Source organism: Neopelma chrysocephalum, unplaced genomic scaffold (assembly GCF_003984885.1).
Source record: "Neopelma chrysocephalum unplaced genomic scaffold, ASM398488v2 Primary Assembly neopelma1_59, whole genome shotgun sequence".
Lineage (NCBI taxonomy): Eukaryota > Metazoa > Chordata > Aves > Passeriformes > Pipridae > Neopelma > Neopelma chrysocephalum.
This window is the reverse complement of record NW_020897714.1, coordinates 7,113,178-7,128,353: the sequence shown is the minus strand read 5'-3', so window position 1 is coordinate 7,128,353 and position 15,176 is coordinate 7,113,178. Positions and strand designations below refer to the sequence as shown.

The 15,176-nt window shown below is 35.8% G+C and overlaps 1 protein-coding gene across 16 annotated transcripts in view; it reads left to right on the top strand.

Moving 5' to 3' along the window:
• The window catches only part of PPFIA2 (PTPRF interacting protein alpha 2), a 342,104-nt gene that overhangs the window by 169,269 nt on the left and 157,659 nt on the right, over positions 1-15,176 (top strand). For 8 of the 16 annotated variants that reach the window (XM_027679792.1, XM_027679790.1, XM_027679788.1 and 5 more), the window contains one exon: positions 11,967-12,029. The exons of the other annotated variants lie outside the window; for them this stretch is intronic. In XM_027679792.1, coding sequence (XP_027535593.1) covers positions 11,967-12,029 — 63 coding nt within the window. The remainder of the gene's footprint in view (positions 1-11,966; positions 12,030-15,176) is intronic. 16 annotated transcript variants of the gene reach the window in all.

The window sequence follows — 15,176 nt, the reverse complement described above, 5'->3', positions numbered from 1 at the left end:
TAAAATGCATGAAATAAATAAAAGGAAAAAAACTCAGATACTAATCATACTTTGAAGTATTGTGGATGGATGGATGGATGGATGGATGGACGTGAGAAAAAGATTCACAGTGCATCCTAACAAAAAACCCTTTCCATATACATAAAAATTATATTAGAGAAATAGACCTTAAAATCAGTTAAGTCATTCCTAACTGAAGATAATTTTTAGTTACAAAATATACTTCATTGAACTACCCTCTTCCTGTTGATACTAGTAAGACTAACTTCAGGAGTCAGCTCTTCAGGCCTGTAGAGAACTGTCACCCTTGGAGATACTTTCTTACCGTCAGAGGCAACTGGCTAGGAAAACACTTGTATTTCATATGCAGATTTTGGGATGCGACTATCCTGTTGGCACTTCTGGCTTCCTACTTTTGGGAACATCATGTTATGGGTCCCCACAAGGTGCATTCATTGCCAACGGAAACTGGAAAAGAATTATTTTTCTCCCATCTTCCTTCCCCTTTCAAGTCCATGAACTGCCTTTATTGCTTTTAAGATATTCCTTTTAAGACATTCCTGTGTGTTAGCTTAAAAAGGATGACTATTTACACACACTGTTAACTGCTGGTATATGGAAGCCGATGCAACTTCATTTAGAAAACAGTGAAATAAAAAGTTAATTGAATCATTTCAAGTTCTATGAAGTTGAATTACTTTGTGTTTTCAACAAGTTAAAGAGCTGGCAATACCCCTTTTTGTAAATTTACTGTCACCTGCATATTTGCAATTATAATGCTTTCTGCAGTATTTAATACCTATGAGACATATTTACCTTTGTGTTTTATGTGGAATTGCGATATTGCAGGTTACATTAAAGTTAACCTTTTAGCACCATTTGCAATAGAGATATAGAACATCTTGGGGGAAGGATTTAATATTCAGAGGAAGTAGGAGGGGGTTGAGTATTTCCAAGCTGGAATAAGTTTGTTGCAGTTAAAACCTATAATATATTCTTTACACACTAAAAGGAAAATATTGCTGTCACCATTCTTTCATTTGTATTTTGAAATGGAAACTCTGCTCAGCTTCCCTCTGACAGGGATGTGGTGGGTCCCCAGCACAGAAAGGACAGAGATCTACTGGAACAAGTCCAGAGGAGGGCCACCAAGATGATTAGAGAGATGGAGTACCTCTCCTATGACGAAAGGCTAAGAGAATTGGCATTTTTCAGCCTGGAAAAAGGAAGTCTTCAAGGTGACCTAGTTGCACCCTTCCAATAGAATGCACTGCGTAACTATCTACGTATTCTGAGTTGGAAGGGACCTACAAGGACCATCGAGTCCAGCCCATATAGGGATCAAACCCATGACCTTGAGTGTTGTTAGCACCATGCTCCAACTGACTGAGCTAATTGCAGTGCTTGAAGGGAGCCCACAAGAAAGCTGGAGAAAGACTATTTACAAGGCCATGAAGTGACAAGACAAGGGGGAATGGCTTCAAACTGAAAAACAATAGGTTTAAATTACATATAAGGAGGAAATTCTTTACTGTGAGCATAGTTAGATACTGGCACAAGTTTCCCAGAGAAATTGTGGATGCCCCATCCTTGGGAGTATTTAAGGCCAGTTTGGATGGGGCTCTCAGCAATGTGGTCTAGTGGAAGGTGTCCCTGCCCACAGCAGGTGGTTTGGGACTAGGTGATCTTTAATGTCCCTTCCAACCCAAGCCATTCTATGATTCTGTGATTTTCAGCACTAATCAGAAAATCCACTGCATTTGGAAACTTAAAGTTTTCCTTCCCCGTGCTTGCCAGTGAGCAGTGATGCTGCTGCAATGGTGAGGCTTTTCAAAGCTAAGTATTGTGTTTTGCCAAGAAAAATGCAATTAAATGATAAAATGCCTTGTCTATACTTGTCATTCCTTAGGAAACAAGGCTGGTGGCTTTTTGGCTAAGAGATGACAGTGCTATATTCAAACAATCTAATTTTAGGCAATCACTCAGATGTTAACAGTCATCTTTGAAGGTACCTGTTTTTCTCCCTCAGAGGTCTGGTATCTTGAGCTTCTAACTTCAAGTACTCTGAATTACATTTGAATTAGGTAAGATGTGCAAATAATTCAATTTCAGATTCTGGATCACAGTGGCTATTTAATAATCTGTGCTGTCTCCATTTCTTCTCTGTAGAACTAGTCTTTTAACCAGTCAGGTTTCTTTGATCTGCCCATTCTCAACTGTTAGAAAACTTGCCCTATTAACAAAGCTAAGATCTTCACTACATCATGATGGCTGTTTAAATTATATGTAATTTAAAACATATGTACATGTGTTTTATGTGAATTCTTCAGGTAGCTACTAGCTCATATCTTTCTTCTCCCTTTCTAGCTATGTTTTATGAACATTTTCTAGATTATGAAGTTAATACTTGAACTACACATTACATATAGATGAAGTCATATGACAATTAACTAGGTTGATACAGTTGCCAAATTTTCTGTGATGATATGATGTAAAATAAACATTGAAAAGTTGTATTCTTTGTTTTAGCCTCAAGATAATGTTAAACAAATTCTATTTTATTAAAATTAAAAATGTTGTTACTGTTGTTGTCAGATCCTCATGGTTTAAGTTTGGATTTTTACACTAATCAATAAAATACCTTTGTTTTGCAAACTAGGTTCTGTATTTTTTATATATGCATTTGTCTGTATCTGTAGTTATGATGTACTCAAAAAGCTTGCTTTTGTCTGGATCTGCAGTCTTTCATGTTGCTGTGTGTGTGAGACAGAAAAAAATATAGCCAATATTTATCCAGTGATACTTTGTTGTTAAATTTTTGGCTGTTTGAGTCAGTGTTGCCAGGCTAATGTTTGACTCTTTTTATTATATTTCTTTTCATTGTAGTCAGTGAAGTGTGTGCTCTTGAATTTAGTGTTTTAAGCTGTGCTGTCATCTCACTTTTACACAGGCATGATAATCATTGTTACACTTGAAAATCTTGTTGCTTGGCTAGGTATGCAGAGAAACAAGATCATAGGCATAAGGAAACCTTTTCTTCCCTGGACCATTCTTTGGTTATTTCTTGCTGCAGCATCAGGGACTAGTAGCAGCACAGCAAAGAAACCAGGCTTGTGGACGTGCCCGTCTTGCTCCTTTTCTTCAAGTTTCCTGATGCACACAAGTTCAAGCACCTTTGTCATTATTTTCAACTGATTTTCAACATCAATTTCTGTTTATTTTCATTAAAAAGACATAACTGCTCCTATGCATTCTGTTAGGAAATTTGGTCTGATTTATGCTTCATGTAGCAGAAGGGAATATTACATATTGAGAAAATAAACAACTTAAAACAAAAATTCCCAAAGCTTATATTTTTCTTGGAGCATTTTAGATTCAGGCTTTCAGTCGGTGGGGTATTGACTTATAAACCAGTGTCAAAAACGACAGTTTTAAAAGCTTTTTAAAAGAGTTTTAAAAAGCTTTTTTGGATAAACCTGCTGGTTTAATACATAAAGACACACAATCCTCAGTCTGCTAGTCTTCATTTGCAAAGTTTTATGCTTAATTTAAATCAAAATTGTTTCAGTTCTTCCCTTTACAATTAGAATTTAATTTCATTTTTGAACGTGCTCTTCTTAATACTGTTTTTCATGAAAGCTTTCGTGGAAAGACTGGCTAGTCTCCCTCTCCCACTTAGCCAAGTTATCAAATGTAGAAATCTACATTTGAACTATTCCTGGAGAGGAATAACAAGTTTTATGTGCATTTGATTCTAAGATAGTGTTGAGGAATACATTCAGTGCAGGTAGCTCATTGTGAAGCTGCAGTGTAAGATGCAGGCAGAGCTCTGGATGGTCAGAGCCCCAGGAAGGGGCAGCAAACTGCTGACCCCATGCATAAGGGCACAGGGATTTGTGGCCCTACAAGGGGACCAGAGACTCAGAGACACAGCAGGAGTCAGAGACTCAGGAGGAAGAGAGAGACTTCTGCACACTTGGACTGTGAGGTATAAAAGCCCAGGGTTTTCTTTGTTCAGGGTCCCTCCTCAAAGGCATCCAGCTCAGATTGTTATTTTGTTATTTTGTTATTGCACCAAGATTAAGTAATTCGAAGGATCTGTATGTCTGAGACTCTACTATGGGAAACCTGGAGTCAAGCTTGTAAGGAAACCTGGTCTGACTGTGAGTGTGGGGTGTGTAGCTGTGAAGGAACTTCAGTCCCAGCTCAGGTGGTGCAAATGTGGTACGGAATGGCTCCTGGATGGTCAGATAGGGAAGTTTCCTTAACAACAGATGAACTTTGGGTTTGTATTTTGCTTGTGTAGATTTTTTACATTTGGGTTTTCTTAACTCCTTGGGCTCTGTGGATGTTTCCCTTCCCTGGTGCAGTACAAAGAGGCGAATCTATATGTAAGGTTTAATGTAAATAATACTTACTTTTCAATCCCATAGATACACTAATTTTTGGATTCTTTCAGAGGATAGTAAAAGACAAGCTTTTGGTTTGCGTCTTCCTCACTTACAACTTCTTCTTTTTTTCAGCATAAGTGCCTCCACCTCCTCTGCACTGATATCCTCCACCTTTGGGCTGTATTTCCAGGTGTAGTTTTGCTGCCTGCATCTGCCACTGCTCATTTTTCAGATTACATTAATGTGAAGCTGAACTGATTTCTGACATCTGGGTGTTGCCCAAGGCATTATGAACAGACAAGAAAAAGCCCAAAATCTTGTTAATTTGTCTTTGATGCCGGCAGCATCATAAGCAGCCTCAGTTCCTGAAATTGTGTGTAAATTGTAAATATATCACTGCACTGCTGTATGCTTGTTTGGTATTTGGATGTCTTTTGGTCTCTCAAAAAACTGGGGGAGACATGGGGTGTTTTTTAAATGCAAAGAGAAATACCACTCCTGAAGTCTGTGAATTAGGTTTCTATACTCACACAGAAAAGCCAACAAAATAAAACCAGCAAAGTGCATGCAACTAATGTACATGTATCCCAAGCATACATTATTTTATACACACATGAAACGTTCCCTTCTGCCTTTGTTCATAGAAGAAATATTCTCAGAGCTATACTTGCACAGTGCCTAGCAAAGTTATAATATAGCAGTTATAATACAAATTGCTTTAAATAATAATTGCTGTAAGACAACAGGAGTGCATCTGATGGCCCTGACCTGTTCAAAACCTGCAAATGCTGTACAGTGAGACAGATTGCTTGGAAGCTGGCCCAACAGAGTAGCATTAAATCCTCAAGGAATTAGCATTATCGTATCCCTGTCCCACTTCTATCTTCAGGAGCAAGCTGATTTTTTTAAGCAGTCTTCTCCTGAAGGATAAACATTTAAAAGGAACAACCAAACTAAGAACAATTCTACCAAAACACTTTGCAGACTGCAGGTATCTATGTATCTGTACATGTTTTTCTCTGAGAGGATGGACTATGAGAAAACTATATGTGCAACAATGTTAGCCATATTTGCTGGGCTTGTAGAATGAGGTTATAGTCATAAAAGTGGTACCAGTTAATACTTTTTGTTTGCTCACACTCATGCAGAATAACTGTGTCTCAGAGTCCTCTACAGCCTGGGCAGAGCAGAATGTCTCTCAGGAGTGCAAGAAGGTGCTGCATTCTGCACTCACCTGGGGGCATGCTTCCTTCTGCCTCATCCTACTTCCAGGTGATCAGTGGGCAACTTGTCTGTCTGAAGGAGACTTGATGTTCTGGCACATGGCTTCAGGGAAATGAGGGAAATACGCATTACTACCAAATAAAACTATGATTCACTGCCCTGTTTTTTTCTCGATGTAGAAATCTGAGGATTAGGACAGGAACAGATTCTGAATAGGCTTCACCTGATTTTATGGGGCAATCAAAGCTGTGTGCTGCTGTAGAAAATTATTTAGGCATGGGATTGTAGTCATATATAGTAAGAATGAGAGTATAGGATGCAAAGTTTTCAAATTAGAGCAAGTGTGATTAATTGAATGTTTTCAGAATTTTGACTTAGTTTTGCCCCTAACAAAGCTCTGACAGTGCCTGCGATCCATGTCCTGTTTTTGAGATTTCTCTCTCACACAAGATCTATGAGATTTCTGAAACCTGCATAGGATCCTCAGGTGTGCTCAGGTCCTATCTAACCTGGATCTGTCAGCAGGTCTGATCCCCAGGGACAATGCGCACATTTTAGCATCAGTCTTAACACACCTTCCTAAACTATGTTTGTCTTACTGCAGGGCAGTATATACGCATGTGTGAACTGCAGTATCTTCCTTCCCCACAGCCTGAGCTTTGATGAGAAGAGAGATTAGTATTGTAGGCTGGGGGCAGGTCTGGCAGCTGGTTGATTATAGGAGCAGGATTTCAGGGAGTGCATAAAACACTGTGTCTTTGGTTATTTTCTTGTCTTTTATTGTTCTTTTTCATTCTCTTTAACTTCCTTCCTTCCTTCCTTCCTTTTCTTCTTTTCAATGCTAGTCATCAATAAAATGACTTGGAACTAAACCTGGAACATAAATGTCAGACTGTTCACGCTTCATTAGACAGAAAAAAAGAGTAGTCAGCATGATTTCCACAATCCTAGTTTGAAAACCAATCAGTATAACATTCCAACATGTTCATATAATTCCATATTTTTACAAAATATCAAATTTCTAAAAAGACATTAGGGTGCTGGAGCATTTCCAAATAGGGGCAACAAAGCTGGGTCTGGAGCACAAGTCTGATGAGAGAGCTGGGGTTGTTTAGCCTGGAGAAAAGGAGGCTCGAGGGGAACCTTATTGCTCTCTACAACTACCTGAAAGGAGGTTGTAGCCAGGTGGGAGTTGGTCTCTTCTGTCATGTCTCTAGTGAAAGGACAAGAGGAAATGGCCTTAGGTTGCCATTCATGGAGTGGTTCTAATTAGATATTAAAAGATTTTTTTTTATTGAAAGAGTGGTTAGACATTGGAATAAGTTGCCCAGGGAGTGGTGGAGCCACCATCTCTGGAAAGTGCTTAAGAGACCTCTGGATATGGCATTTGGGTATATGATTTAGGGGTGATGGTTGGACTAGATGATCTTGAGGCCTCTTCCAACACTGATGATTTTGTGATTCTTTGTTTTCTGTACTTGTAATAAAAAACCATAACTTGTAGTCTGAAAAGACTTTACATGGAGGAAATTTGGACAATTAGGCAAGGAAATATTTTCTTTTTTTGACTAAGAACTATTCAGATACTTCCTTTCTAGGCTCTTTTTATTAACTAAATTTTTAAAGATGGAATACATGTCTGAATTATTTCTGTGCCTCAGTACAGCAGAAAGGCATGATCTTGAGATGTTTTAATGGCTATATAAACTCAAACTCTGCTTCTGTGATCACTGTTCTGAATCTTTATTCGTTATAATAAATTTCTTCTATGAGAATAGTGTAAATATTTTATACTGTAAGTATAAGATTTTATTTTAACCATGGTGATTTTCTGCATTCACATCTTTAAATATTTTGAAAGGGATTAATCAAAGAATAATTAGAAAGTTCAGTCAGTGTGATACAAGTAAGCAGATAAATATGAATCTTATTTTCTCTTTAAAATGCTCACTTAATGAGGTATCATCTCACCTTGTTATGCCACGTACCAGTACTGTGGCAAGTCTATCATACAGACTACAAGGTCTGTCTTTCTACATATTGTGGGCAGAGAGCTCAGGAACACATGCAAACAACCAATATGATCAGGCAAAATGTCCAATTTATTATTTAAATAAGTCAACTTTTATACAGTTTAGTTTGTTTTGGGCACATGCTTACAACAATGTGATTGGATAGCTCAGTCTGTACACGTGTCTCATGTCTCCAGTTCATTGGACCTGATGTTCTGTCCACGCAGCCTGACATCATACTTGGCATGTAGAGGCCTTCATAATTAGGGGCTTTCTGAAATCTGCAGGTGTACCTTTATCTGTACTTTCTCAAGGCTTTCTTGCTAAAAACATACTATGTTCTCAAACCTTATAATTAGACACACAGCTAACAAGTATAAACATTACATATATTCACACAGTCTATAAGTATAAACATTACAGCTTACAACTTCTAAAGTCATGTCAAGCAAGGCCTACAGAAATGCAATAGAAATTGTTCACACAATTTGAATCCTGCAAAAACATATTGGGTTTTAAAGAATAGGTCTTGGCAATTCTTACATGTAGATTTAACTCTGCAGCGATAAGTAGGTCCCTGGACTTCAGTGGGAGTGCTCCCATGGACAAAGCTAAGTGTGTACAGGTCAATGTACATACCAGAGAGCTACTGTTGATATAAATGGCTGTAGAGGGTGGTTTCTGTTACTTCTTTTTACTTTATTTCTATGGACTATCATCATGAAGCATATAGTAATTATTAATTTATGTATAGTGTGTGTGCCTATATATGTACAAATATTACTCTGAGGGAGATTTTTTTTTCCTGAGAGCAGGATTATAATTATTTTCTATTAAGTAGGTTCCACTTGTCAGAAACCTAAATTATAGAAGTAAAAAAAAACTGGGGAAGATTCTGAGTTTCTTCAGTGTATCAACAAATTAAATTTATTCAGTGAATATCTTTGAATTTTTCAGTAGCTTTTGATACAATTCTATATAAAACCTGACTTTTATTCCCTGTCCTTATTATTGACGTAGCCATGAAATTAGAGCTGTACTGCTCATGTCATAACTGAGGGCAGGAGTTCCTGCCTTATCAGAGCTTTGACTGGAGACTTGCTAAGAAAGTTTGGGTTATAATGATGTTGGCATTTAGGAAAATATGGCTTGTTTCATGTGACCTGGACAGCAAGATCACTTGAAAGCCCAGTGTAACTAACCAGTTAAAACTGCAGTTGCTATATGTTGTGAGCTCAGGAATATCAGTGTCAGACCTCATGAATTTTCACCTAATTCTCATAGGTTAATTTACAGAATTAACTAAAACTTTTGGTGCTTCCACAGAAACTTGAAATTATAGTCTCATTTGTTCTTTGGCACTATTTCCATGTAGTTGTGAAACGCAGGTCAGTTTGGTGCATATGTGGGCTATTATTTGTAATTACTTTCTGATGCAGTCTTGGGAACTCCAACAGTTGTAGTTTGGCTGTGCATGCATCTAGAGGGAATTTCATAAGCAATGCACTTTCTGAAAATGTTTTCAGATGTGTCACAGCTTCACACATGGCTTTTCTATGTAGAAACCCAAAGAGATGAAAAGGAGACTGGAGACATTTCTGAGTCCATCGTTAGGATACGCTTTGAGGATCTGCCCCCTCTCCCTAATGTGGTTCATAGTAAATAGTAGCTGAAGCTCTCATCCCAGGCAAGAATATATGCATGTTCTAGAGATTAATTTTCAGAATTTTCTTTCCCTGTTAACTTTGTTTTCTCCTCTGATAAACTTTAACGCATATGCATTTTCTGAAGGAGAAAGTCCAAACTGTAATAGAAAGCTTCATTAATATTAGTTCTAATAGATTATAGTTGCTAACGTACAAAGTACTAAGTTGATGCTGTACTATTAGGTGTATTCCTGAATGGAATAAATATTATATCAATGTGTGTGAGATGGGAATTGCTGCAGTACTTACACTGCATAACTTTCATAGATTTTGTGTCTGAAATGATTGCGAGTAAATTTTCAGGACAATACAATGTATTTACCTCAACATACATAGTTTGAAGACAAACAATTTTAAAATTAATGTGCAAATTTTTTATTTTTTATTGAATATTTTTCTTTCACCTTCTCTTACACTTGACACTTTAGGTCTTTTAAGTCCAGTTGGATAGGAAATTATCACAGCTATAAGGAGATAGCCTTACAGCATTGAAATATCTGGGATTTCTCATTTTCAAATATGTAAAGTTCCCATAGTAGGCCTGAAGAGTCAAAATACTGGACTTTAAACCTATCAGCTGCTAGAATTGAATTAATTAGACTTCAGTATAATTGAATTCCATAAAATTAATTTTATACCTTTTGTCACTAGGTCTTTAATCACAATTTTACAAGAGGAAAGAGGGGAATAGTGTTTGCAAGATAATTTGAAAACTTAGCCTAAAGTTATTCAGAGAATATTGCCATTAACAGTGATGGACAGCAAAGATTAATCAATTAATAGAGCTCAGATGCAGCAGTCAAAAGTATACAGTAGATCTACATTTTTACATGTAAGTGCAAAATTATCAAAAACCATCATCTATGAGACATACGGATAAAATTTATAGTGAGTGTGTTTTCTTGTGCTGAAGTATTGTTTATTTAAAACAGTGCCATGCTGACATTATAAAGGCTATATTTTCCTTACAAAATTCTGGAGCAACAGTGGTGTTAGAGATACATCTAAACATGATACATGAACTAACCATGAAGTTGCCTTGCATGGAAATGTTCTTTTCAAAGTGAAGTAAAATGAAATCTCCTTTAAGGAGAAAAAAAAAAAAAAAGCAAAAAACAAACAAACAAACAAACAAAAACAGCCAAAAAACCAAAACCAATGAACCAAACAAGCAAAAATCCAAGAACTGTCTCCCCCTAGCAATAAAAAGCATCATTATAAAAATATTTTTAAATATTTAAGGGTGTAACTTTAAAGAAGAGAAATCTAACAGAAGCAAGTCAGCATACATGGAGAATTTTGCTTAAAATTCAAAATTTACTCTTTTTTACGTGACTGATTGCATCATTTTCCTCTAAAACATTGAGAGTTTAAAACTTTCAAATATTTAAAAACTGTTATAACTGACAATGTGAAGATCATAGGAAATATGTGGTTTGTAGATGGATGGACATGGATCCATGCCTGTTACTGTTGTTAAATATATTAATAATGTGTACATTTTTGTTTAATGCAAAAGTAAGACATAATACAGTCAGGCTTAACTTCCTCATAAATTATAACGGTAAATTCATTATAAAACACTTGCAATATGTTGTATTTTCCATATGTTATGTTGTACTATTAAAAATACTTGAATAAAAAAATACTGTCTTTTTGTCTGGTCTAAATACCAGATTTACTCTACTGAATTGGTAAACAGTCACAGAAGTAAAGCTTAGGTCAGTATTTACTTTGAGAAATGATAAAGCTCAACTATAATTAGCATGAACATTGTATGTATTGTTACATATGCTCTCAACAATGGAAAGAAGTTGTTTAAAGGTTTAGTCTTGAACTGTTGGTTTTTTACATCTGCAACTTCTTGAAAATTTCTGCTGTTAATGTCTTCTGAAGTAAATGTTGAAATCTGAAGAAATATCATCTGATCAGATTGCCTACTAGATAAGGTCTTTCTAAAGAAGAATGTTGTATGCTGGGCTCAGCAAAAATAAACAAACAAGCCATAAAAAAGAGGAAAAATAGCATTCAGTGCTAAAATACATTCTTCAGATAGCTGAAGGGACTTCCAGATTTTTAAATTAACATAGCTTCTTTCCTACTATTTTTCCACTCTTATGATTGTTTAGTGCAACAAAGAAGTCTGAGATAGCATGAAAAAATTATCAATTTAATAGGTAAATTGTACATAATAAGTTAATTTCCTTTGATGTCTTTCCATAAGATGTTTTAATTTGGGGGAGAAGATCCTACTTTCTTTAAACCTCACAAACAGGTAATCGTCTTTCTTTATGCAGAGACCTGAGATTAAAGTCAGCCATTGGAACTATGATTATTTCTCCATACTTATCTGACTGTTTGACAGTACTTCAGAGTCCACTTCTGTCAGTGTGGTGCAGAACGCCAAAGTGAGTTACTATTTGGTTGTTCTCAGTACCTCACGAGCCAGGAGATGTAACAATACTTTCAATTTCTTTATGTGAATTTCAGTTGAGCCACATTAGTGTTCTCTTAGACCAGCTTGTTTGAGTGCTAATAACATTCATCTGTTGGTATGGTGTAATTTAAATATTCTGTAGCACTGTACAAAATTCTGTTACATTCAGCAGAATCTCTGTTGCCCCCTTTTTCAGATGACGGTTGCTGCTGGTACGAGCATTGAGAATAACATTCAAAGGACCATATCCTGCCCTAATGTATGTTCAAAATATCTTGGTTTTTTGTGTAATTTAAATGTGAAGCCTCCTTACATGAGTTTGATATTTTGTTGCCCACGGAAGCTTGTGCATCTCGAGGTTACTTCACATTATATATTTCAGGGTCAATGAATATTGTACTACAAGTGAGGTCTCAACCTATCAAAAGTACAAAATTACTGTCATTTCTTTCTATGCAGTTTGATGGTGCAGCTAAATAAAGATAATTATAATATATTCATAGTTCCTTCTGCATTTACCTTGCTTCCCAGCCAGATCAATGCTCCTGTCAGTTGAAATCTAGAACAGCAATAGACAAAATGAGGAAAGCAATGAGAGGCTATATTTATTCTACATAACCTTGTTTTAAATTGGGCTTTGATACAAAGATGTGTAATAATAAATTTGGAAGGAAGGAATTTCATTTTTCTTGCTTAGACAAATATGTGCCATGACTTAAAATAGAAGGACAAAGTAGTTGCTATTGCTTATGTAAGGCAGAATAAAAATTATATCTGGTTAACAAAAGAAGCAAACTATTCACTTGTAGTATAATAGGTCATTTACCTTTTTTTACCAAAACCATTCAGATAATGGAAAGTTGTTGGGCCAAAATTGAACTCTTATACATTAATGGGGAAACATTAATGAAAATTGGGATGTACCACAGAGTAAAGAAACTATTTTATAGAACCTATTTTTTATCATGTAATGTGTTTAATAATTTATTTTTCAGCTATAGATTATCATATTTTATAGGGGAACTGGCAGAAGGAATTCTGGATAAATATTTCCATCATCATAAGTTCTTTGAAGATATAGCAAATAATCAAAGTATAAGCACAATCTGGTTAAAGTAACTAATAGCAAAAAGAATAAAATACTGTGATTTATTATTGGCAAGAAGGGAATTTGTCCTCCATGTCTGTGAAAAAAATTCATCATCTTAAACCGGTCTTTTTTCTAGAAAGTTTGTGCTTTTAAGAGAACACAAAGAAATTCTTTATACTGCATCCTTAGAAGATACTGCATCTCACTATCTGAATCATTGTGGAATGGTTCTGAATAAATTCCTTCAATAGACCAATATTATAAATTTTTGTCTATGATTTGCAGTGTTCTATTTCCTATGAAAGGAAAAATACTTCCTCAATACACAATGTATGATTAATCTCCAATCTCTTCTGGATTTTCAACATGACTTTAAATTCTCCAATGCAATTGTAGTATTCCAGTCTTCAATAGTACCATTTTTAATGGAAAATATTAATAAGAAAAATATAGACACAATTGCTGAGCATGGAAAAATGCACTATTTTTATTTAGTTATAGAAGTCCATGCTATTACTTCAAAATTGTTTGGGATCTTTAAGTTTGTTTTCTCTTTTTGGAAAGTACATTAAGACAGGTTATAAATAGATACTTTCTTAAAAGAACAGAATAAAATTTCCTTGGAAAGAAATGTATCAATCTCAACAAGAAAGGGTATAAAACTTAGAACTCATTAAATGCTCTTCTAACTCCGTCTCCTGATTTTCCTGTCCTAATGTTAAATTTAATGTTTTTGTCTCTGCTCTAGAGACAGTGTAAGCTAGAGTCACTCTCACCTCTTTGTTCTCTGAAGGTATCAGTCTTTCTCTGTTGACTAAAAAGATTACCTAAAAAGCCAGCTTAGCTTAGATACTTTGCTTGTAGGTGATTGAAATTATATAATACAAACCCTGTTTTCCCAAATTAGGATGGTTTTTAGGACAAGACTGACCTCACCTGATTTGTAGTCACCTAAAAACCTGGAGTTCAATTGAGCTGTGATGCAGCCATTTTCATCGAAGAAAATAAGGTGCACCATTTGAAGAATCATCCCCTCTTAAGACAGCTTGGATGGATTGTCACTGAGGGGTCTTTTTCTCTCAACTTAAGCAGTAGGTTAAGTGAATATCTTAACCTAGGCATTTTCAAAGCTGAAAGTTGGAAAAAAAATGTAATTCCCGTGTAGGTAACAGTGGAAAATCTTGCAATCCAGTTAAAAGACTAGGCTTTCATATTTCCCTCTGAAATCTCTCCATGATCTGAAAAGAGTTCTTAAATTCTTTAATAAAAAATGTTAGTTCTCACTTCTAGTATAAATGCACGAAAAATAAAAACTTTCATGTTTAAAACTACCGTTTATTTCCTTCCAAAGGGGAAAATAGCACAGTTCAGTTATGAAGTGTCTGAAACAAGCTTTTGCCATTACTATTTCCTTATAAGCAAAGTCTTTGTCAAGTGGTTTTGAGGCCTTAATTTTAGATGCTGTCTTTATAAATAGGTGCAAACAACCAAGTTCTTAAATATCAATAAGGAGATACAGTATCTGTATTGTTCTGTTTTGGACTTCCAAACAATTGTTGATGGAAGTTTATTGTATGCAGATGATTTTTTATACTTCAATTCCTCAAGTTTCTTTTCAGTTTTATCAGATTGTTAGGGCACTGGAACAAGTTGCCCAGAGAAGTTGTGGATACCCCATCCCTGGAGTGTTCAAGGCCAAGCTGGATGGGACTTTGAGCAATCTGGTCTAGTGGAAGGTGCCCTTGCCTGTGGCAGGGGGTTCGAACTGGATGATCTTTAAGATCCTTTCCAACCCAAACCATTCTATTATTCCATTATTTTTGAATTTATAATTAATAATGACCAAACATTCTGTTAACTACAAAAGAATCCTGTTGAGAGATATAATCCCTATCAACATCTACATGTCATTCAAATGCACAAAGCCTTGAGCAAGAGCAAGAAGTGGAAATCTGCACTCAGCCTTTCACTAAGCGTGTTGCAGGGAGGACAGGAAAGGAAGGAAGTTCTTTGTACATCTTCTCTTGGCACAAGATCTTCCTGGGGCACAATAACAATTGCAAAAGCAAATCCAGCTTCAGTTTAGAGAAACAGCGTAATTGAAAAGAGTCATCCAAAACTTGGTGAATAATTACAAAGTGTTTTATCCATTCCTAAATTCCCTAGTTTCCTGATGATTGGAAACTGTTTATGTAGCTATTCATTACTGAGTAAACCCCTTCCTCTTAGACTTTTTCCTCAGTATACTTCTATATTATGATTCATTGTCCTTATGTTAATTATAAAAAAATTGCTAAAGGAACAACTTAATGCAAT